The sequence below is a fragment of the Cyphellophora attinorum genome (assembly GCF_001299255.1).
Source record: "Cyphellophora attinorum strain CBS 131958 chromosome Unknown Contig2, whole genome shotgun sequence".
In the NCBI taxonomy this organism is placed as follows: Eukaryota; Fungi; Ascomycota; class Eurotiomycetes; order Chaetothyriales; family Cyphellophoraceae; genus Cyphellophora; species Cyphellophora attinorum.
In genome coordinates this window covers 1,409,401-1,434,200 of record NW_017253230.1, presented here as the reverse complement: position 1 = coordinate 1,434,200, position 24,800 = coordinate 1,409,401, and the positions used below count along the sequence as shown (strand labels likewise).

The 24,800-nt window shown below is 53.4% G+C and overlaps 9 protein-coding genes across 9 annotated transcripts; 4 read left to right on the top strand and 5 right to left on the bottom strand.

The window, feature by feature from the left end:
• Nucleotides 1-248: 248 nt before the first annotated feature.
• AB675_2844 (Pirin) lies at nt 249-1,172 on the bottom strand (the record flags this gene model as incomplete). Its single annotated transcript, XM_018142847.1, has 1 exon — nt 249-1,172. The coding sequence occupies one exon, from the start codon at nt 1,170-1,172 to the stop codon at nt 249-251; it is 924 nt and encodes a 307-aa protein (XP_018005191.1).
• A 678-nt stretch (nt 1,173-1,850) lies between these two features.
• Nucleotides 1,851-2,696, bottom strand: AB675_2843 (uncharacterized protein; the record flags this gene model as incomplete). Its single annotated transcript, XM_018142846.1, has 1 exon — nt 1,851-2,696. One exon carries the CDS (start codon nt 2,694-2,696, stop codon nt 1,851-1,853), a length of 846 nt encoding a protein of 281 aa, XP_018005184.1.
• A 1,144-nt stretch (nt 2,697-3,840) lies between these two features.
• AB675_2842 (uncharacterized protein) lies at nt 3,841-8,868 on the top strand (the record flags this gene model as incomplete). Its single annotated transcript, XM_018142845.1, has 5 exons — nt 3,841-4,910; nt 5,050-5,078; nt 5,126-5,216; nt 5,358-7,218; nt 8,302-8,868. 5 exons carry the CDS (start codon nt 3,841-3,843, stop codon nt 8,866-8,868), a joined length of 3,618 nt encoding a protein of 1,205 aa, XP_018005261.1.
• Nucleotides 8,869-9,233: 365 nt separating this feature from the next.
• On the bottom strand, nt 9,234-10,597 carry AB675_2841 (uncharacterized protein; the record flags this gene model as incomplete). Its single annotated transcript, XM_018142844.1, has 3 exons — nt 9,234-9,811; nt 9,932-10,161; nt 10,437-10,597. 3 exons carry the CDS (start codon nt 10,595-10,597, stop codon nt 9,234-9,236), a joined length of 969 nt encoding a protein of 322 aa, XP_018004811.1.
• A 6,205-nt stretch (nt 10,598-16,802) lies between these two features.
• On the bottom strand, nt 16,803-17,435 carry AB675_2839 (uncharacterized protein; the record flags this gene model as incomplete). The annotated part of the gene is made up of 1 exon (XM_018142842.1): nt 16,803-17,435. One exon carries the CDS (start codon nt 17,433-17,435, stop codon nt 16,803-16,805), a length of 633 nt encoding a protein of 210 aa, XP_018005305.1.
• A 181-nt stretch (nt 17,436-17,616) lies between these two features.
• Nucleotides 17,617-18,535, bottom strand: AB675_2838 (OPA3-like protein; the record flags this gene model as incomplete). Its single annotated transcript, XM_018142841.1, has 2 exons — nt 17,617-18,429; nt 18,476-18,535. The coding sequence occupies 2 exons, from the start codon at nt 18,533-18,535 to the stop codon at nt 17,617-17,619; spliced, it is 873 nt and encodes a 290-aa protein (XP_018004936.1).
• Nucleotides 18,536-19,080: 545 nt separating this feature from the next.
• AB675_2837 (Serine/threonine-protein kinase plo1) lies at nt 19,081-21,162 on the top strand (the record flags this gene model as incomplete). The annotated part of the gene is made up of 1 exon (XM_018142840.1): nt 19,081-21,162. One exon carries the CDS (start codon nt 19,081-19,083, stop codon nt 21,160-21,162), a length of 2,082 nt encoding a protein of 693 aa, XP_018005091.1.
• An 86-nt stretch (nt 21,163-21,248) lies between these two features.
• AB675_2836 (uncharacterized protein) lies at nt 21,249-22,130 on the top strand (the record flags this gene model as incomplete). The annotated part of the gene is made up of 1 exon (XM_018142839.1): nt 21,249-22,130. The coding sequence occupies one exon, from the start codon at nt 21,249-21,251 to the stop codon at nt 22,128-22,130; it is 882 nt and encodes a 293-aa protein (XP_018005018.1).
• Nucleotides 22,131-22,957: 827 nt separating this feature from the next.
• Nucleotides 22,958-24,685, top strand: AB675_2835 (D-2-hydroxyacid dehydrogenase; the record flags this gene model as incomplete). Its single annotated transcript, XM_018142838.1, has 3 exons — nt 22,958-23,141; nt 23,505-23,574; nt 23,722-24,685. The coding sequence occupies 3 exons, from the start codon at nt 22,958-22,960 to the stop codon at nt 24,683-24,685; spliced, it is 1,218 nt and encodes a 405-aa protein (XP_018005236.1).
• Between the last annotated feature and the right edge of the window lie 115 nt (nt 24,686-24,800).

The following is a 24,800-nucleotide window of genomic DNA, read 5'->3' as shown; positions in this document are numbered from 1 at the left end:
GCTCTGAGCAGGCTGAGATCAACGATTTAATGTGCTTGGGCTGAAAATGGTGGTTGGAGTTCAATCCTCATTCGCAGGTCAGATTCTGCGGCTAGATGCCTACAAAGGCCTCCCTGGATTATGTTCCTCCTCGGAAGATCAGGTCCTGTAACTATGTACTGCCTACAAAGGCATCCCTGCGCCAAACACCAACACCTTCTCGTGTGCAGTTTTCAGTGCCGTAACATCTCCGAAACCTCCCTTTCACCCTAGAAGTGACCCTTAGCGATCTCGCTCTGCCAATTCAACCCCCTCTCGAACCCGTTCTTGCTTCCTTGAAAGTCATGCAGCGCCTGCATCACTTCCTCGCGCGAGTTCGTAACGAAGGGTCCATACTGCACGACCTGTTGATCTAACGGCTGGCCCGCCACGAGGATGAATCTGCTGGCTTCCTCGGCGCCCTCTTCAACAGAGGCGTTGACGCCATCGCCGGCCTGTGCGAAGACGACGTTGTGATAAGGAACAACTGTCTCAGAGGCTTCGCCGTTGGAGAAGGTCGTCACGCCACCGAGGGTGTATGCGAAGGCGTTCCAGTTTTGTGGGAGCGCTTGGGAGAGGCTGCCGCCGGGCTGGATCGTCACGTCGAGGAGCCAGACTGGGGTGTACGCGAGGTCTTTGAGTGACTCCACGCCTAATGAGTTGCCGGAAATGACTTTCACTGTGGTTTTGCCGTCTGGTGATGTGGCGATAGGGATTTCTGAGCCCCGGAGGTCGCGGTATCGTGGCTCGGTCGACTTTAGCTCCTTGGGCAGATCAACCCAGAGCTGCATGCCCTGGCAATGCATGCCATCGACCGGCATTTCGGCGTGCATGATGCCTCGACCTGCCGTCATAAACTGTAGGTCACCGGCCTCGATGCGGCCTTTGGAGCCTGTGAAGTCCTCGTGGTCGATTGCGCCGTCGAGGACGTACGTTATGGTTTCCTGACCTCGGTGAGGATGATCTGGAAATTTGCCGGAGCCGTCTGGGCTGTTGAAGTGGTCGAGCATGAGGAAGGGAGTGAAGTTGCGGAGCTTTGGTGTCCCTATCGAGCGTCGGACCCTGGCTCCGACTCCCTCATTTTGCTCGTAGGCCAGGAAGGACTTCTGGATGGCGCGGGGAGTTGTGAGAGTGCTAGCGCCGTTGGTGTTCATTTTGGTGGATAGCTGCGGGCGGTGACTTTGTTGTACCTGATACTAGACGTTGGCTTGCGAAGCAGTGCTTTGGCAGCCACTTTGGCGATATTGGGACTTCTGCTATTCGTGGTTGTTAGATCGAAGAACGGTTCGAGTCACATCAAAGCCACATGTACGACGCATATATAGACCAGACACGACCTTGACAGTGAGCTAGAAGAGGAATACGCTAGAATGTGCAAGTTGTACCTGGATTGGTGCAACTGAGCGAATGTAGTGATTGAAGTTCGTCCAGCACCATGCTTGTAATCCATTACCAAGGAGGCGTGCCAAATCCCTATCGGAGAATTTGGAAGGAACGTTTCCGCGCTGCTGCTGATTCAAGAGTACGTAATCGTAGGAAGGGGCAGGAGACCTGCCGGATCAGGAAGCTTGACTCGTTTCCATCGGTTGCGCGCCAAGCATGGTCACCAACCTTGGAGTGCAAAAATCATTACGCGGGAGCTAGGTACCATTCTCCTCCAAGTCTGTGCAATGCGTCTCAGGTGTTGCGACTTGCCACTGTAATGCTCGATCAAGTTCCGACCTTTCTAACGCAGGACTTGAGGTTCAACAATGGAAACGTTTCAGGTCATAAACATGCTGTTGGCGTACTTCAGGGCTTTCGTCAAAGCCGAATGCCAGGAAGGACCATGGTCACAAAGCGGCGACTAGCTCCTTCTTGGGATACTGCTTCTCCAGGTAGTTGTACACAATGTCGCCAGCTCGGCCTGTATTGGCAGCCACACCGAGACCGAGCCATTCCTTCAGCTCTTCCGAGAGTCCCTCCTTGATCTCTTCACTCAATCGCGCTGTCCAATTGATTTGCTGTCTCAGGAAACCCTTGGTATAGTAACCGAACAACAAGGCTCTCTCCTCAGAATCTGTGATATTTGACCCACTGGTATGCCAGACCCGTCCGTCCATGAGGATGATGCTACCTGCCTTGGCCTCGAACGGCACAAGCAGATCTGGAGCATTGCTGGGTACGTCGGCTTGTGTTTTGTACTGATTCGACCCGGGAATAAACAGAGTTGCGCCATTGTCTTTGTGGACGTCGGACAGGCACCATATTACGTTCAGCGCCCAGCTTTCATGCCAGGGAGGTGGTACGACGATGGACTGATCCGAGTGCAGGGCCATTGATTTTGATCCAGGTCTAGCGATGTTGGCAGTGAAATTCGAGATCAAGAATTGGGGTCCTAGGACATCTTGGACAAGTGAGATCGCGGACGGATGAACAATCAGTTCCTGAAAGATTTCATCGAGTTCCAGTAGATAAAAGACACGGACATTTGAATCATTGGGATCGAGGTGAGGAAGGTGGGTAGATTCTCCCCGAGCAGCGGAAGCCTCTTTGGCAGCCCAGAGGCGTTTCAAGACGTGGCTGGCTTCAGACTCGGACAAGACATTGGGGACGATCGCCCAGCCTTCCTGTTTGAGATGATCGCGTGCTGCCTCGATTACGCCTTGTTCGGGTAATTGCTTTGCCACTCTGCCCATTGTGTTAAATTATGGAGGATTCTTCGCAAGCGGAAGATACTCTGCTGTAAGCAAGACATCTGCGACTTACGACTGAATTACCATACGCCATGGAGGACCTGATGGCGAGACGTTGTGGTCTCCGCACCCTGTCAACCGTGGTCGAGCAAAGATTCATGTCTTACCTCGGCTACCGCGTTGGCTTCTGTTTGCGGCAGAGACAGGCCTTTCATGCTAAGTAAAGGGTACCGTACCAGGTTGTGAGCAAAACCAGCGCAAGTTCGCGATTGGCCTCCCGTTCAACCATGAATGACTGCAGCTGTAGCTGAGTAGATAAGAGCAGCTACTCGGCCACACTCAAGGCGCGTGAGATCTATGTCTGAAAAGCCTCGGGAGCCCAAAAGCCACTGGCAGTCCAGAGTGAGATGATCACGTGATACATGCGTAGTTGGCCTTGGCACGAACTCGACATCGATCTCTCCGTCCTCATCGCATCAAATGCTCGCACAAATTGATTGATACGCGGAGTTCGCTGCCTGTCTATCACATGCGCCGGACCGTTTGCGATCTCTTACCATCTTGAAGTGACACTGTGAATTTCTACGGGAGGGAGACTCACGGCATTGCCTTACGACCAGCTGACAGCGCTCCCTTCCCTCGATCTTACAATACGTCTGTCACTCCCACCAAAGCCCGATGCTCAGCAGTGGTGATATAGCTTTGCCTGTGGAAAACTCATAATGATCTTGTCTGAGGGCCCTTCCAGCATATCCAAAACTCATCGGTCCTTAGTGAGTTGAGGGACTACCAGCCGCGAGATCACTGGCAACGAACTAAACGTCCAAAGCATCGATACTCGTTCGAGCATGTAGGCTCAACCATAATAACAAAGGCGCTGGGCCCCTCTTTGTCTTTCGCCCTGACTGCTTCTGATAGTGCTTGGTGGGCGTCGGCCCCTTTGTTACGAAATGTCTTTGTCACAATGGCTTGCAGCCGAAGCCGGACGTGTGCGGCAGCACGGTCTGCAGAAATTCGGACTGCGCCGTTGCGTGCAATCTTTGCTGACCGCGGCTAGTCTGCGATACAGCTTCGGCGGGTTGCCCTTCAATTAGCGCAATCATATCTCGAAGTACTTGGAACAATTTCACCAGTACGCAGTTCTGTCATGGCTCAGCAACAACAACCAGGCAGGCGCATCTTGCGCACACTGCGCTCAGGACCGATCCATCCTCGAGGCCCTCCGCCACCGCCACCTCCGGCTCCCGCTCCCGCCGTAGGAGAGCTGCCGTTCGATCCTCGCAATGTTCGGGAGGGTGACGTTAAAACCACCAAACGGACCAGCAAAAGACTTCCGTGGAACCTTTTCGACCGTATAATCACTCGCTGGTTAGCTCCACAATGGCAGCACTTCCTCCTCTCCAAACCTGGATTCGACGAGGACGATGACTCTCAGTGGGTTGCGCGCTGGCCTCTCGGAGAAGGTACATACGGCAGGGTCGCGCTATGGACTAGAATGGGTACAGACGGCGATGTCGAGGATGAAATTGTTATCAAGGAGTGGAAAAAGATCCGTATCGGTGACATTTTCGGTCCTCACGTCGTTTCAGAGGCTCTGTACCAGGGTCATGTGAATGCGATGAGGGATGCACACGACGTGGTAGCGGAGCTTCGCAGTTACAAGAGCTACCCAAATCAGAAGGACACAAGTAAGGATCAAGCGAGAGCGTACCTTAAATATGCACAGTACGGCACCTTGCGCAGCATGTGGTCTCGTTACAGGGCCTGGGGTCGTCATTTCCCTGAATTGTTCTTGTGGTCGATTTTCGTCGATTTGGCGCAGGCAAATGAGGCTATAACAACTTGTCCTCAGACCTGGAATACATATCACCCTCAGCGAGTGCAAGACATCCCTCGCGTCCACCGGCGCGGGGATGACAATTTCATTTTGCACCACGACCTCAAGACCCTTAACACCTTCGTCCAGACGAGATCCAAGGGACCGCAAAGAGCTTTCGGGCATCCAGCAGCAGCGATCGGCGACTTCGGTTTCAGCAGAGTCAAAGACAGTGTCGATCCTCTATTGTGTAGCAACGAAATCTGGTGGAAAGGTCGCGCAACACCGGGTTGGCTTCCACCAGAGCAGACTGATTTATCAGAGTGCTGGGCACGCGATCTGTACGGCCACAAAGATGGGACGTTTCGCTGCTCCCCAAAAACGAATGTGATCGGGATAGGGTAAGTTTCTTGCACTGTCTCATCACTCGCAGATCGCACGGGAACTGAACCAAATGAGTTCACTGTCGCTTGTCATCGTAATTCAGCGGCAAACCCTCCATATCTACTGTCAGAAGATGGTTGCTGACAAATCCTGCAGCTATATCATGTATGCAATGACAACCCTTGGTAAAGTGATCGTCCCACGACGCTGACTCGTCGCTAACCCATACCAGGCTTCACGGAGTGGATCGGGCTGCCGGTTGACGTCCAGCTCAACCGCGCCAAACAACGAGAGCTTGAGCAAAAATTCAATGAGTATCGGCAGTGAGTCCATTCCTTTCCACGTTTACAGACATAATCAGGAGGAGCATCACACTTCGGCCGCTGTCAGGGAACGGTCTGGTCAAGTGGACCTCGACTACGGATGTGTCTCGAGGTGCGGATTGCTGACAGAGATGACACCAGTGTCCTCACCATTGATCAAATGAAGGCACATAGCCGCGATGCTGCCGGCCAAGAAGTGTTCAGCGAGCGGCTGATCGAGCTAATACATCATTGTCTGCGACCGTTCGTGGAGGATCGACCATCTGCAGCCGAGCTACTGCGCGAGACCAAGGCCGGCTACAAGAGACACCGCAAAGCTGCTATGGAATCCCGGCGCGGTCCAGCGGATCTTCCTCGAGATTACAAGGTTCGGCTGACGAATGGCGAAATGAACGAATTGCAAGAAAGAGGGAACGCTTATGTACGGTTCAACGTAGACTGGCCGGCGGACCAGGAATTCTTTGACGCCTTAAGGAGGCGAGAACCCGACTGCTGCGGTGATCCGGATGATCCACCTCTGTGTCCTCCTCGCGGGCTTTGGCAAGAGTTCTACGATAATCTAGATCGTGATGATGCAGTTGTTTGGCAGAGGAACAGAAACAATCATCCTGCCGAGAACAACATGGAAGCTGACAAGGCACTTATGCACCGAGCGGACTGGTTTGAAAGAGTGGGAGACTGGGCATACGTCGCTGGTATTGGAGAGAAACCTCGTCCACGGGCTAAAAGATTGCGCGACCGGCAGGAAACCGACAACGACGATCAGGAGGTACGCAGACTCCTCAGAGTCCTTCGCACAGAGACAGCGGACTTTATCGATGACAAGCCTGTCGTACTGTTGGAGTATATCCTCAACACCGAGAGACAAGACATCGAGGCTACGGTAGATATCCTGAAATGGCTCTACAACAGGAGCCGTAAGGTGCCAGCGTGGACGAGCAAGAAAAGAGTGCAGACCATTGCCAAGGACATTGAAAAAGCCTGGAAGAAGAGGTTTCCTAACCAGAGATCGAAGCCGTCCTACAGAGAATGTTTGTACTTTGCTGGTTCAGCAGCTACTGATAACATTGGCGTCGCATTCACGCTTGAGAAGATGGCAGGTCTTCTCCGAGTCGATGAAGCAGCAGAAGACAATCCTCGAGCCGGACAGGACGATCCCGAGTACGATCTCGAATTGAATGAAAGTATACGGCTACTTCGCTCGCTTATTGCCCACGTCGCGCATGACAGGCAGCTACACATCACTCACTGGAGCGACCGTTTTCTGGCCATGATTCTCAATCAATTCGCCAGAGATGCTCACGTTGCATTCGACGCCATGAAAGCCTGCCATATACTTGAGCTTACGGTCGGCATGCAAGCCTGGATGCTCCAGACAAGACCCCGTGTCGGTTTCATCATCCCTACGCTCCAGGACTTCAGGGTTCTCCTTGCGCAGAGCGGCGATATAGCTCATCCTCTCAACTCGCGTACGCTGGTCAACGACGCGTCACTGGTGAAAGCACTTATAGATCGAGGCCTGATCCTGGATCAAGCTATGGCGCTATCAGTCGACCTGGAAGGAGCTATGGCGCTATTAGTCGACAACGGTGAATTCTGGACATTCGTGCAACAGGCAGAGGAAGAACGTCGGCAACGAGAAGAAGTGGAGCGGCGACGCGAGGAGCAAGAAGCACGCGATCGTCTTGAAGAGCAAGCACAGCAGCGAAGGGAGGAACTGCAAGCATTGGAAGAACAACTAGTGACGGAGCAACGTGAGCGCACCGAACGAGCGATAGCAGAGACGAGAAGGATAATAGCAGAAAACCGGGCGCGAGTAGCTGCGGATAATGGCAACGCCGAGAGCGAGGTGGCAGAAGAAGTCGAAGCCGCAGAAAATGCAGAGGCGGCAGAAGAGCGAGAGGTGGCAGAAGAAGGCCAGATGCCAAGAGCACCCGGGAAAAGCCCGTCGTATGCCCCGGTGAGTCCGACGCTGCCACATGAGGATGACGACGAGGATGGGGTGAGATGATAGCCACTCTACTGAATCCGGTCCGTCGTGTAGTCGGCAACTGCGCAAGCAGCTAGGAAGACTAGTTGAGTGATCTCCTCAAATGTTGTTATAAGATAAGTGGAGTCACCATGGTGCAACATAGGTCTTATGGTGCTCAGATGAACGGTGCCACGCCATATCGTTGTGTGTGCGGAATGGTTGATGCAACGGCTGATAGAGCTCATCTACATACTGCGGTCCCGCAACTGGAGCCTCAGTGCGGCCCGCTCAGAGTATACGAGGTTACGACTGGCCGTAATCTACTGGCGGTCGCCAGTATCTAGACTTGTCAATGCATAATATCTCTTTCCTTGCCCGTTGTTCGTTCTTCCTGTCCTCATCCACGTTCTGACACTATTCAACTCAACCTTGGAAGGTTGATATGATGCATCAGGCTCGCACGCGCCACCGTGTTTATACTTACCTCGGCCACCCAGTGACAACACGGGCGTGTTCAGTAATCTTTTCACGCTCAGCGTGAGCGAGTCGTCTCTGGATACCTAGGTCGAACTCCAACTGCCGACTGCACAGGCATCCCAGCTACTGTAGCTGCCCCCGAAACCTGGGCCAAGCTCAAGTTTCTCAGTTACTCAGTCCCACGACAGTCCATATCGTTCCGCCACTTCTACGGCAACAAGTCAATACTTATACCACCTTTGGGTCTCAGAGGCGACACTGCGGACACTCAACATGACCGGCGGCAAGATCGACGGCTACCTGGACTGCACGTCGCCGTATAGCTATATCGCATTCCTCCACCTTCGCAAAGTCCGCCCTTTACTAGCACAATATGGCATTGAGATAGAGTAAGGCAACTATCCCTCTCCTCGTCCCTTCCCAATGAAAGTACTGTCTTATGTCCCATTATATGCCGGAAGCATGCGACCCTCCCGCCTTGATACGTCCTCGTCAATTCCTCTTGCCACCCCGACCTGGCATGGTCGCCCATGGCGCAAAGCTCTATGCGCTCGCTTGTCTGCGACAGACTGCTATCTCCTGCTCACCACCCTCGTCTCGAAACCCGCTCAGTCACTGACACATATCCCACCGTAGACTCCACCCGGTCTTCCTCGGCGGCATCAACGTCGGCTCCGGCAACAAGCTCCCTGGACACTCCCCGCCAAAGCAAAGTACTCACCCTACGACCTGAAACGCGCCATTCTCGCCCACAATGCGCCCGAACTAGTCAGCCCACCTTTCTTTCCCATCCTCAGCATCAACCCGCAACGCGCCATGCTCGTCGTCAAGGACCGGCATCCCAACGAAGTCTTCGAGAAGTGCTGGTTGAGCACCTGGGAGTACTCATTCATCACGCACATCGACATCTCCAAGCCGGATGGCTTGAAGCAAATGCTAAGCGAGCATTTTGGGAAGGATGAGGTGGCGGAGGTGATGCGGTTGATGAGCACGAAGGAATACAAGGATAAGTTGACGAAGAACACGGAGAAGGTGTTGCAGCAGGGCGCGTTTGGGGCGCCGTGGTTCTGGGTAAGGAATGGGAAGGGAGTGGAAGAGCCGTTCTTTGGGAGTGATCGATTTGCTGTGATGTGGCGATTTTTGGGGATCGAGTTTGAGGACGTGAGGCTTCTGCCTCCTTCGAAGGAGAAGTCTAAGCTGTGATTTTCGTGTCGCAGTGGCCGGTTGGAGATGCCCGAGCCTATATGAGCTGTCTATGTATGATCGTTCTCAAACCCTTGATGATGGAGGATGTGTTGGTAAGCATTCATCAAATGGAGATGAGTCACTTGTGGAAGCGAAGTAACCAGTAAACATTTACACGACCATTCCATCTACTAAGTATCTTCTTGACAATGTACAGCACCACTCTCCCTCCAACAGAACTACCTAACCACACCGTCCTTGCCCTAAACCAGGAGCTCAGTGCACCATTGCAGCCTTCTGAGCCTGCTGCACGACCCTAAGCCGAATCCCAGCATCCGCTAGCTCGCTCACCTCCTCGCCATCCTTCAGCAATCCCAACTCCTTCAGTCTCCTATTTTCCTCTTCCAGCATCTTCTCTGTCTCTTCACTCTCTCCGGCACAATCAACTCCCGCTCCGCCGTGATCTTCCAGTCCTTGAAGTGCGTTTCAGGCGCATTGTCCCCTCCAACAGCCTGCATAGTCTTGAGCTCCACCAATGAATACTCCTCCGGCTTACCAGGCCGAGAGAACTGGAACGGCTCGTTGTTGCTCACGGGCGGGTTGGTGATGATCCTGATCTGTCTCGCCCCGTTCTTACTTGCAGAGTGCAGCATGAGCGGGTGCAGGAGGATGACATCGCCCTTCTTGCCGGTCATCTCGTGGAAGGTCTCGTCGGGACATTCCTTGATCACGTCGATGTAGGCTTTCAGTGTGGTGTAGCCAGCGTCTTCAGAGCGAGGGCCCATGCGTGGAGTGAGACCTTCTGGATGGTCGTAGAGTAGTTTGCCGATGCGGGCGGGGCCTTGGTCGCAGATCCAGGTCGCGCCGCCGTTGGGGTGGACGTCTGACCAGCAGGGGATAACGAGCAGGGCTTGCTCGGGTGAGTCGAGGAAGTGGATGAAGAAATCGCCGTCGACGTGCCCTGTTGAGTCAAATCAGTATTGCACATTTCCCTCGGCATTGGATCTTTTTCCTTTCATCGTCCGTCCAGTATTGCAGTCGTTTGTCATCAGGAAAGTACGGAAACGGGAGAAGACCTTACAGTTATCCAAATCCTTCGGTGCGATCTCCTTTCCTTCGCCCTCCGGACTACCCAAGTTCACAATGAACCCATCGCTCCACGTTCGTGCCGACTCATGGACTCGGTCTTCGCCGCCGCAGAGATCGCAGATGGCGGTCCATGCCGTAGGTGCTACCTCGCTGACAGGTATGCGCTTGCGCGAGGGCATGTTTGTGCGTTCGGCATGCCATGTGGACTTGTCATTGGGGTCCCTGGCAGTGACGTGAGTAGGAGCATGTGACAGCGAGAGCTACTAGTGGGCATGGAAAGGAGCTCAGCCGACATGAGTAGCAGGATTGACCAGACAGTGGAGAGAGGCCGGCTTGTCTGAGACAAGCAGATGGACCGGACTGCTTGCTCCTACCGTAATTCCAGCAAGAGCAAAGCCTGTCGCACGACTTGTGGCATGCTCGATCGCTCACCCCTCTCATACACACAGCTCAATCCGCTATCGACCACAAAGAAGTGACAGGAAAAGCCAACTTACATTCCCAACCTATTCCAGACATCCTTGCACCAGGCGTCACCCTTCTCCGGAATGATGGCACCCGGAAGCCGCAAAAAGCCATGTTTCATGAACGAGTCGATCTGTTCCTGAGTCAAGACCTTGGGTTTCTGGTGACCCAGGAGTTCTGTGATAGTAGACATTGCGATGCTGAAATGTTACTTTGATTGAGTCTGGATGGGGTGTAGGCGCTTGGCAGGTGATTGATGAGAGATAGGAGTCTCCGTGGCCTTGAGACGGCTGTGTGTTAACTTGAGAGTAGGCGATGTATGCTTCGTAGGGCCAAGCAAGTGTCTTGGACGGATTGTCTGGGCAAGGAGGTGTTGTAATCGTTGCAAGCAAGCTTGAGTATGTGATGTACGAAATGTTATAAATGTGTACCTAGTCCTTCAGATCTCGAAACTGCCTCTAGCAAGCGTATTGAACGAGAATGACAGTGCGAAATGAGATATAAGTACAGAGCAGAGGACAACTAGGTGAGCACTGCAACAAGAAGACATCAACCTGCGAGTCCCTCACTTACAAATTATATACCTACCTTTAGCGCTTGACATTCCCGAACGAGCGTCTCGCGCTCTCGAAAGTCGGACATAGTGCCGGCCAGATATTCGTCCTTCTATCTCGGAATACCGGGTCATCGTTCCCAACGAAACGATCGTGTCCTGCTCGTGGGCATGAGAGTCTGTCAGCTGGTCATGAAGTCCGGTTAAGCATCGGGTATGGGGATTTAGGCTGAAGTGAATGAGGGGATTCCTCCACGGGACGGGTTGATGATGGGTGGAGATGGCATGGCATGGGGGACGAGGGGTGACTCGGTGCCTCATGCATCCGAGATGTCCTGTATCAAGTTGCCGAGCTCAGGCGTCGACGTCGGTTTTATCATAAATCCTGGCCATGCCTCCTCATTATCTTCTTTTGGGCTGGAGCAGGCGGTGTGTCATCCAGTCTGGGCCGGGCGGAGTTGCCATAGACGGCCTGATGGATGACGAGACGGACTAGAGCAGGAGATACGGCTCGCAGGCGAAGATGCTACTGGAGCGGCAGGAATTGCCATAGACGGCCCCGCGGTGGACGACACGGACGAAAAGGACGTCCATGAAGTAGCGGCGCTGAGGTTTTGAACATTCGGTATCGTCAAAAAGAATGCCGCCGAGGAACAAGTCCGAGCGGTGAACGACGATTGATTTCAATGGGTCCACGAGAGGTACGTCAATGATGCTAGGTCATGGGGAGTCAGCAAGCTGCACATAGGCATACATAGAGCACTGGAGCCTCTATGCCCAGCCAGTGTTGGATTTCAGATCGATTATATCTTGCACATCTACAGCAGCGATAGCGAGGTTGTCCTCTGCCACATTTCGAAATACACCCCCCGAAGGCTTCAACAGAAGCAAAGCCAGACAATGGGTGCACACACATATGACTGCAAATACCAACATATCTCACTGCGCAAGTATGGCAAATTTGAAATATGGTAATATCATTCGACAGATGTTGTACAAAGGAAAGAAAAAAGGATCTGTGAGGAAATTGGGAAGAGCCAGGACTACATACACTGATTTTGAAGCGCACATGTCACGAAGTACCGTGGGTGAGTCACTGGGCAGCCAAGAGCTGTGAGTCAACATATGGACAAGAAGTCAGCTGTGTCAACTTCTTCAGACTCTGATGTCCGCTCCGCCCCTCCACATGCCGCCTGAGAATTGACCAGAGTATATCCAAGCAACGGGAGGAAGCACCCTTACTCTGGTCATTTCTCAGGCGGCAGATAGGTTCGGTCTGAGATCCAGCCCTCCTACCTCAGTACCCGGCCGACATGTTGTGCAGTCTGGGCGGCAGGTACGTTTAGAGAGAAGGAATCAATGATGAGGCGTCCCTTCCGACATCTGTTCTGTGTGAATGAAGGCAAGCACCCCAGAGTTAGAGATCGAGGAGCGACAGCATCAATGTTATCATTCACGCTCAAGTCGTGCTCTAAGTACAACCGTATTCATCCCTAGTTTTGGTAAACTTCATCCCATCATCACTCATCACAATCACCAATCGTCATCATCCTCCTTCCTGCTTCCACTCATCGCAGTCTGTCTCGCCCTCAATGCCTCTGCCAGCCCCCCGCTAGACTGCCTCCGCCCATACTATTGGGCGTGCTTCTGCCGCTGTTACCCGCGCTTCCACCGCTCGCCGAATTCAGCGTACCTAGACTGCCCAAACTAGCGCCACTATCTCTTGCTGGCGCTGGTGGGGGTACGGGCTTCCTTGCGCCCGCAGCAGGCCGTTTCGCTGGTGGTGCTGGAGGGCCAGGCTTGGCACCGTTGACTGCGACTTGTGGAACAGCTCGGGGCGGTGCGGAAGGTGGAGGCGGAGGTGGAGGAGGTGCTGCGCGTGACTGCTCGATCTCTTCGACATACGCGGCCGGTGCCCAGCCTTGGGACTGGTCGGCGGGATTCTTGCATAGCCACCAGCCTGAGTGATTGTCAGCGACGATATACATGAGAAAATACTGGGAGGGGAAAGCTTACCATTGTTCTCCTTCTGAACGATCTCCACGATCTGGCCAACCTTGATCGACAGCTCGTTCGCGTTCGGAGTCTGGAAGTCATACTTGACCTTGGCTTGTGGCTTGCCGGATGGCACTGCAGCAGGCGCGCTGTGGTGGGGGAGGTGGTGGTGGCGGTGCTGCTCGTCCGGCGGACTCATTGCGGATATGTGTTGCGATGCCGTTGGCCGCAGGCGTTGGCCGCGCTGCAGGTGTAGGTCGTGGTTGCGCCGCAGCAGGAGAAACGCCACGTGCGGCCGGTGCAGGCGTCTGGCGAGGTACGGCAGCAGGTTTGGGACGGTTCTTGGCTGGCTGTCCACCTGGTCCGCCCGGACGAAGTAGTTTCCCTGTTGTGATCGGACGAGCCACAGCTTTCCCGCGAGGTGTTGGTCGTGATTGAGATTGCGGACTCTCACCAGGACCTACATGTATGGTACCTGACTTGTATGTATCGTCTCGCGGGACAGCTGGATCTTTCACGACCTTGACAATTGTTGGCTTTCCGGGCTTCTTGTTGTATTCGACACCGTCACCAATCTTCAGGTTCATGCCGCCGACGGCTACTGTCCTGAATTGCAGGAAGAACTCGGTCTTGAATGGGCAGTTGATCAATGGATCGGGTTCTTGAGCAGAGCCAACGCCAAGTGCAAACCAATCGTCCCGGAGTGTTGAGCACGAAATGTACTTGATAGCTCCAATCGGGATCGTTCGCTCCGAAGAGATCTGTAGCTGATTGTTGATGACAGCCTGCACGATGATGTAGACGGCCTTGTTCGTGAGGACCAGTATCCGGGGCATAGGTTTCGAAGAGCGACCGAACTTCGCTACCAACAGCTCACATCGCGCTGAGAAGACAGCGCGTTCTTGTGAATTCAGATTGATGGCATTGCGAAGCGTTCCACCAGCACCTCCTGGCATATTGAGACCAAGATAATCACCGAAGAACCGTCTCGAGCCGAGCAGACTGTATCTGCGACGCTCTTTCCGGCCTTGCAGCTGTCTGGTACCTTGGTCTCTGAACTCAATCTCCTTAACACCAGACTTGGACTTGCGCCAGAATCGCTGAATACGTGTGGCTGCTTCGGCACGATATCGGAGGTAGTTGCGCCACGCTCGCTGAATCCTGACTGCCATGTTGTGCCAGTATCGATCTCGCATGTGCTCTAGCCCAAATAGTGTTTCTGGAGTTTTGATGAATGCTTTTGTGGTACCCATCTGCCACTCTTCTTTGGGAATACTAGTATCTTCGAAGATGATCTTAGACGCTGTTCTGACGTCTCCAGTATATGTGTACTCGCCAGCGTATGACAGTCGTGGTGATAGGAGGGCGAATCGCTCCACGAACTTGTCGAAAGTTTGACGGTAAGCAAAGCCTGCTCGTCGAATGCGGACGTTTTCTTGCAGACCCAAGTACTTGATCTGATGCATAACGTTGGCTTCGTTGTACTCCTTTGGCGATTTGTTCTCGTTAGGCTTAATCGTGCGGATGTATGAGGGCGTTGCTTGCATCAAAGTGTCGACAAGCTCATTCGCGGACTGCTTGATCTTATCGCCAGCAGTCGGTGGTCGTCGCTTGTCGTCCTGGTTGACCTGATTGGGGAAGAGCTCGTGAACAAATGAATTGCCACTTGCGCCAATCAGATTCAGAAGGTCTTTCAGCAGCTGATCTTTGTTCTTGTCTGTCATGCCTTGCACAGCATAATGGACATCACCAGCATAATGTTTCACGATGAATTGTCCTTGTCGGTTCTCGAAATGAGGGTTATTGGCCAGGAAATTCAGTCGACCAACAAAGGTCTGGTCCGCGGCACCAGAATCAGCGTGAGCCGTGGCACACGCGTCGTTTAGTGCTGCAAAGACACCAGGTGGCTTCTTGTCCTCTATCAAGGAGCACACGACCTTGTTGTCAAAGTACTGAATCGGAGTCCACTGGATCTGCTCGCGGGCGTACTCTTCCTGCTCTGTCTTCAACGTGAGCTGAATGAAAATCTGCTGCAATTTCTCATTGACGTAGTTGATGCATAGCTGCTCGAAGGAGTTTTTCTCGAAGATTTCGAAACCGTAGATATCCAGAATACCGATCGTGTTCTTCACCACACCCTGGGATTTGAGCGAGACGTTCGTTCGTGCCACAATCCAGTCGAACAAGTGGAAGTAAAGAGCCATCGCTAGTGCGTCTCGGACTGCGTTGGCCTGTACCATGTTCAGCGGCGATTCGTAGACCGAACCTCGTCTGCCGCCTCCTCTCGCGGTCTCAACGATTCTGATTGTAAGGGCTTTGTTGACGTGTGCTGATTCTGTTTCCAGCAGGTATGCCACAAAATCGACAACTGACTGGTCTGCGATATCAACACCGCCCTGATCATTTTCGCGGAATGTCACATTTCCGAGCCACAGAATAGCCGCCAGCACACGGAATATGTTGTCTTGCTCCGGCTTCGATAATCCTATGATCTTCATAGCCTGGATCGTCTCCGCAAAGTCTGCGGTGTCGTCGATACCCTGTACGTCGTAGCATTTCGATCGACTCGTATATAAGTATGACTGCGGCGTCTGCACACCAAAGATCTCGCGGTATTCTTTCGAGGCGGCCTTTGTGAACTGGTAGAAAATGTGGAAGTTGCGTTCATTCTGCGTCTGTCCGACTACTCGCGTCTTCTCGAGGAGGTAATTTGTGATCTTTGCACCGACTGGCTCGCCCTGCTCGTTGAACTCGAGCTCGAGGTATTTACCGAATCGTGAGGAATTGTTGTTTCGCAATGTCTTAGCATTGCCAAATGACTCGAGTAGAGGATTCGTGGCCAGGACCATGTCCTTCGTCCGCTGAATGCGTGAATCCGTTCCGCCCGAGACACTGGCAATATACTGCATCAATCGCTTTGCAGCTTCTGTCTTGCCCGCACCGGACTCGCCTGAGATGATAACACACTGGTTGTCCTTGTATGCCTTCATGTTATAGTACGCAGACTCGGCCACTGCAAAGACGTGTGGCGGGACCTCCAGCCTGTTCCGGCCCCGATATGAGTTGAGGACATCATCGGTGTAGATGCCCAGATCTCGGAATGGATTGACTGAGACCAGCACATGGCCGATGTAGGTATAGATCTCGCCGTGCTCGAAGCGCTTCTTCAGATTGTCGTTGATGGCTTCGTTCGACACCTTGCTAAGCAGTGTCAAGTCTGACACTCCGACCTCTTTCTTCTTGGTTATCTCGAAGGCGGCCTTCTTGATCTGAGGCTGACCGCTTCCGCCCGCATCGTTGGACCTGCCTCCGCCGAAGAGCGACGACTTGGGCGCACGGGACTTGCCATCGCGACGTTTCGTTTGACCCTGCGAGTGCTGTCAGAACCAATGTGTCACTGCGATGGCTCGAGGGCAGCTTACCATGATATGTGGTCGCTCTAAGTCATGAGAGGGGTGCTATGGGTATTGGGGACGTCTGAGCGCAAGTCTGCGAAAGCGATCAAGGAAAGAGCGTCGCTAGGAAATACAATTGACAGCAATAATGGAAGCGACAAAAACAATTCTCGCAATCCGGCCAGGCACTGACCGGGAACGATGAGGCGTACCTTGTCAGAGGTATGATGTAGCGGGGCCAAGATTTAGAGCGGATGCGGATGGCTGCGGCGTTACGAAAGCACAGCCACCGACACGCAATCACTTCATCTGCATTACACTGCCGCCTAGGGAAGAATCTGATTGACCGCGCGTGTGATAGACAGAAGGCGTAGTCATTCAAGCTGAGACTATCTGTAATCGTGCAGCCTGCTAAGAGAGAAAGATCTGCTCAACATCCCGCTCGTCGCCACCCACTAGACTGCCGCCAGCCATTCGTCCTCCCAAAATTCGATCACGTCTTGCGCAACGGCAGGCGGCAGGAAGTCTTGAATCAACGCACGCCCCTCAGCGGTCCTTGTGCCTGCTTCTAGTTCCACGACATTAGGAAACACACCCTTTAGCATATCTACCTCTTGGACAGTGAGGCGCTTAGAAGGTGCTGATGCAGTCGCACTCGCTATGAGGTCGTATTGTGGTCGAGGAACGGGAGTGCTCTCGAGTGAGGTGACATGCTTCTGTAGGCAGGCGCGGACCGAATCAATGCTGTCTGCTGGGATTATGCTGAGACCTGGATATTTGAAGCATCTTCCAGTCAGCCAAAGAGAGCGTAAACCGAGAAGTAGGACACACATCATTTGCAGTTGACTCATGGCGTTCAGGAACTCTGCAGTCCCCGGGAAGGTCTCTGTGAGAAGGACGACGATCTTAACGGCATGAGACTCAACTGGTGCTGCAACGAAACGTTCCACTTTCTTCTCGACATTGGTACCGTGCATGTGTGAGGCAGCTATCGTGATGGCACCAAATGCTGCTCGTCGATGCCCGGAGTCGAGGTCGACGAGCACCGGTGTATCGAGGCCTGCTTGCACGGATGAGGAGTGCTCCATGACTTTCTGGTCGGTCAAACGTTACCTGTAACACTTTTCCACACAGGTCTGGCTCGATGACTTGGAAGACTCATCGTTATCGATGCAAATCAGAAGTTGGGTATTTTGTATCTACATCAGAGTTGAGGTGATGTACAGAAAGGCCTGGCGGCATTCCCGGATGCGGCAGCCACGTCTGTTGTCATGATTTGCTTCCCGCTAACAGGCCCACTGACTGTTCCGCCTGCTCAGCATCCCGTTGCTTTCGTTTCGTCTCCATTGCCTTGTCCGCTTGTACCAGGATGGATTCTGCTGGACCTGGTGCGTTGTTGGCCAACCTGTCCTTAGCGTCCTTTTCGTCATTTGCCGTGGGTGTGTCACGATTGATGAAGGACGCAATTCGAGATAGCCAGCCCTTGGATATCTCTTCGTCTTCCTCCTTTGGCTCGTAAACCTCCTTGGGCAATATTCGCTCAGTGTTGGGGATATTGTGCTTCGCCCTCAAATGCAGCACTTCTCGTTCCAGTTCCACTAGTGCTTTTCTTGCTGCGGCTTCCGACTCTTCTAAATCGTTCAGACGATCCTGTACAACATCTCTTCGTGCAGAATCTTTTCTCCGAGACCGCCATGATTCGAACAAGATCAACGATGCTGCCACGCCAAACAGAAATGTCTCTGATATGAAATTGGCGCCGGATTCAATGGCTTTCGCTTCTGATAGAGGCCTGATCCTCGGCTCTTTTGGTTTCGGTGTCTCTGCAGGCTCTTTTGCGGCCTTTGCGGCGGCTGCATCGTCAGCTTTGGTCTGTGCTTCAGTCTTGACGGTGGGTGCTTCGTGCTTGTGTCGCTTGGCGAGCTCTCGTGCGGAATCTCGTTGGGCCTGCTTTTCGATCGCTGCTGCGTCCTGTAATAGTCCTAGTCGCCATCTCATGTCTACTCTATGCAGTTTCTGGGCAAAGCCAATGCAGGTATTGCGAAAGCGCTCATGTTCGCGAGCTTGTCGCTTAATGTAATTCTGGCTAAATCAGCTACCTACCATCAACGTACAGGACTGAGCTCACAGCTATGGGCTTCGATAGAGTCCTTATGGCGAGCGACGTGAACTTGAGAGCCAGAGACATGGCGACTGCGGTCCAAAGGTCATCCCAGGCTCCTGTGACAGACTACCATCCCGACTCGATCAGCGATGTACAGACCAGGCTCACCACATCATTCCCGCAATTCGCAGTCTTGACGAGTAGCTCGACTGTTGAGGCTCGATTCTGTACTGATCACACGAGCCTTATATCTTTACACAGCACGTCCACGACTACTACCTGCAAGTGCAAGTGACTGACGTGGAATATAACGCATGCCGTTTCCGAGAGGTCCCCAGAGTGCAACCAATCGGAGAAGGGCAGCAGTCCTCGAACATGCCAATCCCAATGTGGCTAAACCAAAACAATACGGCAAGTACTGTACTACATCACTCTTGCCCATTCATTGATACTGGTAACTGCAGCAAGAGCTTTGCGACAGTCGATCAGCACCATTTCACTCACATTGCCCGCGAAAAGACTTTCGGCAAGGACCAGAACATCCTTCAGGCAATGTCAATACTGCATTGTTAACCACCTCTGACCCCACAGGCGGGCATAGCAACCGCTGCCCACAGTGATCGCCGCCAATGGAGGTCTTGTCACCGCGATCAGCAAATGTACCTCCAAACCCTCGACCAGAGAAGATGAAGAAAGCTTCGAGACCGAAGCAAGAAGAGAAGGTCACAGTAAAGCCAGTCCCATCGAAACAAGTCAACCCGGACCGCATAGACGAGAAATGGCGACCGCCAGCCTCTGTATCAGAGCCCGCGCCAGGCACAGAGACATACATTCCCGGCAAGAAGCTCGGAAAGGGAGGGTTTGCTGTCTGTTTTGAAGGCCAGTCTACTAAGACCGGCAAGATCTTTGCTCTCAAGGTTGTCAAGGCCAAGGTCGAACAGAAGAAGATGATGGAGAAATTTCGTACAGAATTGCAGATCCATGCGAAGATGAATCATCCCAATATCGTCGACTTTCTACGAGCTTTCACCTTGGATGATCACACCTACGTCGTGCTGGAACTGTGCTCCAATGGTAATCTGACTGATATGGTGAGGGCAAGGTCTTGTCTGAGTCTCCCGGAAGTCCGACGATTCTTGATCCAGATCTGTGGAGGAGTCCGCTACATGCACAAGAGATCAGTCATACACCGAGATCTGAAGATGGGCAATGTCTTCCTCGACGAGCACATGAATATCAGAATAGGCGACTTTGGTCTTGCTGCAGTCATGGTGGACGCACAGGATAGACGGACGACTCTTTGCGGCACTCCAAATTACATCGCTCCGGAGATACTTAGCAAGTCAGGGGCAAGAGGACACGACAACAAAGTCGACACGTGGGCCATCGGCGTCATTGCTTATGCCATGCTGGTAGGCACACCACCTTTTCAATCGAAGACACAGCAGGAGATCTACACCAAACTCAGAGCATTAGAATACGAATGGAAGATCGACTGCAAGAACTACATCCCTCAGCAAGCAAAAGATTTCGTGGCGGCTTGTCTGAACCTGGACTCAGCTGAGCGGCCGGAGATGGACGATTTGGTCGAGCACGACTTCTTCAAAATGGGTGTGGTCGCTGAACCACTGACCACTTCTTGTCTGAAGCACAAGCCTGACTGGCTCCTAAGTGCCGACCCAAGAGGAGACAAAGTTCAGCCGGGATATGGTCTCAATTACTCTCAGTTGTGTAGAGCTGCTGGCGTCGGACGAAGGGCTGACGGGAGCTCTCGAGTGGGCGTTGGCGGGAAGCACACCATGTCGACTCTCGTCGAGATTGAAGCCGAGAACCAATTGGGCTCCGCGCCTACGGTACCTCTACCCGAGGGCATATTATACAGTGCCATCACTGAAGCTCAAGCCGAACAGGCTCGTCAACAACAACACTCAGGACTGCCCATGAGAGTGAGAGGACGAAAGCTTCTGCTCGGTGATATGGAGCGCATACCCGAAGAATCTAATGCGAGCTCCAAACCAGCGACAATGACCGTTCCCGGTCGGGCAGCAGCCCCAGTCCCGAGCTTTGCCGCAACGCAACGACAGCAGGCTTTGCCATCGAGGCAACGGACAGCTCCTGTCGAGCCAGCAAGAGCAGCCTCGGATGACAATCCCCAGACCTCAGAAGGGCTCCTTCGCGCACGACCAATGCGCGCAGCTAGCGTCAGAACGACTCGCAGCACAACGGCAACATCGCAAACGACTAGAGCGTTGCCAAAATCGAGCACTCTTCCTACTGCACTTGATGTGGTGGCAGCCGAGGCTCCCGAGCGGCCCTCTTCGAGAGCAGCAACAATCGGTCGGAGCGACAGACTGCCAGCCCCTGCCTCCCGTAGTCTCAAACTTGCCTCAAGAGGGGATAATGCAACAACCAGACCAGCATCGGTCATGGCCCGATTTTCCGACGACATCCCAACTGTTTCGAAGACAGATACAACGGTGAACGTCCAACAGAAGCATTCTGATGACTCTGGTGCGTCGAAAACAAGCGCTAGTAAGCTGTCTCCAGATGCTCGGGAGACCAAGAGAGCACTGATCTCGCCCAATGAGCCATTCACCTTGGTTGACAACACGGCCAATCGATTGGTTCTGTCTGCCCTTCAGGACCTGCATGATGTCCTCAATCCTCGTCAGATAGAGACCTGTCAGCCGCGTCAAGCAGTCGGAGATTAAAGGCCAGAATTCCACATCCTCGAGTTGATAAATGGGTCGACTATTCAGGCCGACATGGAATGTCATATCTGCTCACCGACGGCACCATGGGTATGATCAAGAAGCAGACCGATCCAAGTGAGACTGGCGGCTGCATCGTGATTCGTGATGCCAAAAGCCACGCTGTGAAGCGTGCTAGGGGCCAGACCTCGCAGATTGTCCCACAAGGAAAACGAATTCGGCCCATTGAGTTCTACGTGCAGAGCCACGACAATATCCAGAAGCTGGAAGTGCCATCACAGACGTTCTTTCTTGATACCAAAACGTTCAGCAGCCAGAATGAGGCGGTCGCAGACGCCCAAAGGGGAATGGTTGGCAGCGAACTTGAGCGATTCAAAGAGATCAACCTGCTGGACAAGCTCGGTCGGTATATGAACAAAAGAGAAGTCGAGGATGGTACTGACCATGATCTCGTGGACGATAACACCTCGAACAAGCACAGTGAGCACTTCATCCATTTCTTCCAACGTCTTGGCAACGTAAGCGTTTGGCGCTTCGTCAATGGCGCCATGCAGTTCAACTTTCCAGATCACACGAAGCTCATCATCTACCAAGACACTGGAGTGCGGTCGACTTCCGAACATTGCATTGATATGATCTACCTGGAGCCCAAGGACGCCATCGATGTCGCTAAGTACGGCCGCCTGACTCGAGATGCACTGGAGAGAAGAGACCAGATGACGGTGAGCTTGCTGGACATCATGAGGGGCGAAGGCCTGCGATCCAACGAGGCAGAGATTGTTCGAACGAACGAGATCCAGGAAAAGCTGCAGTGGATTCGCGCGGTGCTCTCCATCTGGATCCGAGAGGGCGGCGTTGGCTTCATGGGCGAGGAGAAGCTGGGCTGGACAGGGCTGCAGGAGAGGAGAGATGATAAGAAGAATGTGATGCAGTGGGTTACGGTTGGGAAGCTGGGCGGTGATGCGTGATGATGCGAGCAACAGAATGACTTTGAATGAGGTGCTGGCGTGTGGAAGGAGTATGTGCACCTCCGAAGGCCTGGGATGTGTGCACAGCATATTGTACGACTTTATGATGTATGGCTTGGCGTCTGAGTTAGGAGGCCTGAGGTCCGAGTCGCGGTCGTCGAGATGAACAGCTACATGTTTCTTCCGTCAGTCGAATGTTGTTGCTTTGCCGGAAGCGTTCGTAGCGGTACAGTTTGATGACTAGACGTTCGCGTGTGAACGGCCGCGACCAAAAAGCCGCTAATCGTACAATCTTACACCCCGTATGGTGTCTTTACGCAAACGCATTGCTTTCGTACATATGCTTCGCATATCTTGCTATCGTCCAACCAATTTTGGGCGAGACGCCTGTCGCGTGGTCACGTTGATCGTGTCCTGTGAACTTGAAGCGTTAACAGCACTTGCCTTGTCCTGCTGCCAAGCCTGCCGTCGGCAAAGCGCCGCCAAGAGACATGCCAGTAGCCGTCGCTCTCGGAGGTAAGGTCGGACGATTACGAGATGACGATGACGATGCTGGTGCGGAATATGGTGTGATTCGTACATATACTTGGGCTTGCTGACATCCGTGGTTGGTACATTCAGTGAATGCGACAATCTCGTTTTGAAGGGAACCTGTGCAGCAATACCGGACCAGACTCAGAACCTGTAATCGAGCCTCCCATCTCAAAAGTAAGGAATTGGCATTTCGACCAGCGCCGTCTGTCAACGGTCCAGTGATAGCTGTATCCTGCAGGCAAGGCTCTCTGGACACTTCTGGGTGGCGCTCACGTTCACTCACAGCAAAGACCATGGGAGGCGGCCCGGAAAGCCCAGAGAGGCAGAATGGCGAGCAGGAACTGGAACTGCTGGTGACGCTTCCGTTGCCTGAAATGCCGGCACAAGTCGATATCTTGAAGCGCAAGTTTCCGAGTATATCGAAGGTGACATGGGTGACGGCGAGTAAGCTGGCTGATGCGGAGGATAAGATTCGAGGTTAGTGATGAGGTCCTTTTCTTTTTTTCGGTCTGTGTTGAGTGGTGGAGTGCGGGTTGGTCAGGAACGGGTGAGCACCTGCGCGAGGTGAAAAGGTCATGCAGCTCGTGGGCGCTACGGTCTGCTTCAAGGCGGAGTGGGCAAAGGCAGGCTGTTGGAAGTGTATCGTGACGACCGTTCTGTAGCTCAGAGGATCGAGGCATATGAGCAGGCGCGACGCATGTAGACCGGGCAGAGGCCGGGGACGGGGCAGGTGTAATGGTCTCACAGCCAGCGGCATGGACGAAGAGCAAGGTAGTCGACGACTGAGTTGGGATCGCTTTCAAGAGAACAATGCTAATTTGCTGGTGTGCGTGTGCACAGAAGCATGGAAGACAGCGACCTTTGTCGTGACTCTGGGGATCGTTCCCGAGAAGAAGGAGGATGTGCCGAAGTGAGTCTCTCCTGCCTTTCTAGCAGTACTTGTTCTCGCCCGGCACGTGCTACCTAGGTTGCCAAACAACCGTCACTTCCGTCTTACGATCTTTGAGTCATGTGAACAAGAAAGTACGATCGGGATACTGACAAAGCCTCTTCACAGACTTCGCCTCCTACACATCTTCTCCGCCGGCATCGATCACCTAAACGACAAACCGCTCTTGACCTCCCCATCCCTTTCCTCCATCGCGGTCACAACGTCGTCCGGAATTCACGGCCCGCCCATCACCGAATGGGTCCTCTCATCCCTCCTGGCTCTAACCCGCGAGACCTTCACTGTGCACCACTGGCAGCGCGAGCACAAATGGGGCGACAACAAACAGATCTTTCACAAAATGAGCGATTGGGCTGGCAAGACTATAGGCATTGCGGGCTACGGAAGCATTGGAAGGCAGGTGGCTAGAGCGTTGGTGGGACTGGGGGTGAAGGTGCATGCTTATACGAGTCGGGCAAGGAAGACGAGTGAGGCGAGGAGGGATGGTGGGTGGATTGTGGGTGAGAAGCAGGGGTGGGGACTGGGGGATAGGGAGGGGACGTTGCCGGTGGCGTGGTATTCGGAGGAGGATGGACAGGGTGGAGGAGAGAAGAACAAGAAGGCCGGTCTGCATACTTTCCTGAGAAGTGGGCTGAGTGCTGTGGTGGTGAGTCTGCCGCTTACAACAGCGACAACGGGGTTGTTTGGGAAGGAGGAGTTTGAGATCCTGAGGGATGGCGTCAAGGCTGCTACTGCGGCTCAGCCGGATGTCACAAAGCCGGAGATCGATGCCGCGGGGTGCTACTTTGTGAATATTGCACGAGGGAAGATGGTCGAGCAGGATGCTCTGATCGAAGCGCTCAATACAGGCGTGTTGAAGGGCGCGGCGCTGGATGTTACGGAGCCCGAGCCGCTGGGTGAGAACAGCAAGCTGTGGGATGCAAAGAATACTATCGTGAGTCCGCACATCAGCGGGTTGGGGCGTGAGTACGCAGGCAGGAGTTTGGAGATTGTGGTAGAGAATATTGGGAGGTTGTTGGGCGGAGCGAGCGGAGGTTTGGTCAACGAGGTCACACGAGGTAGGGGGTATTGAAGCAACGCCTTAGACTAGAGACGTGTGGCGGCCAGCCTGGACAGAGCGCTAAGATAACTGGCAAGAAAGTGGGGCTGTAGATACACATGGTCGATTGCACATCTGGCGATGAATA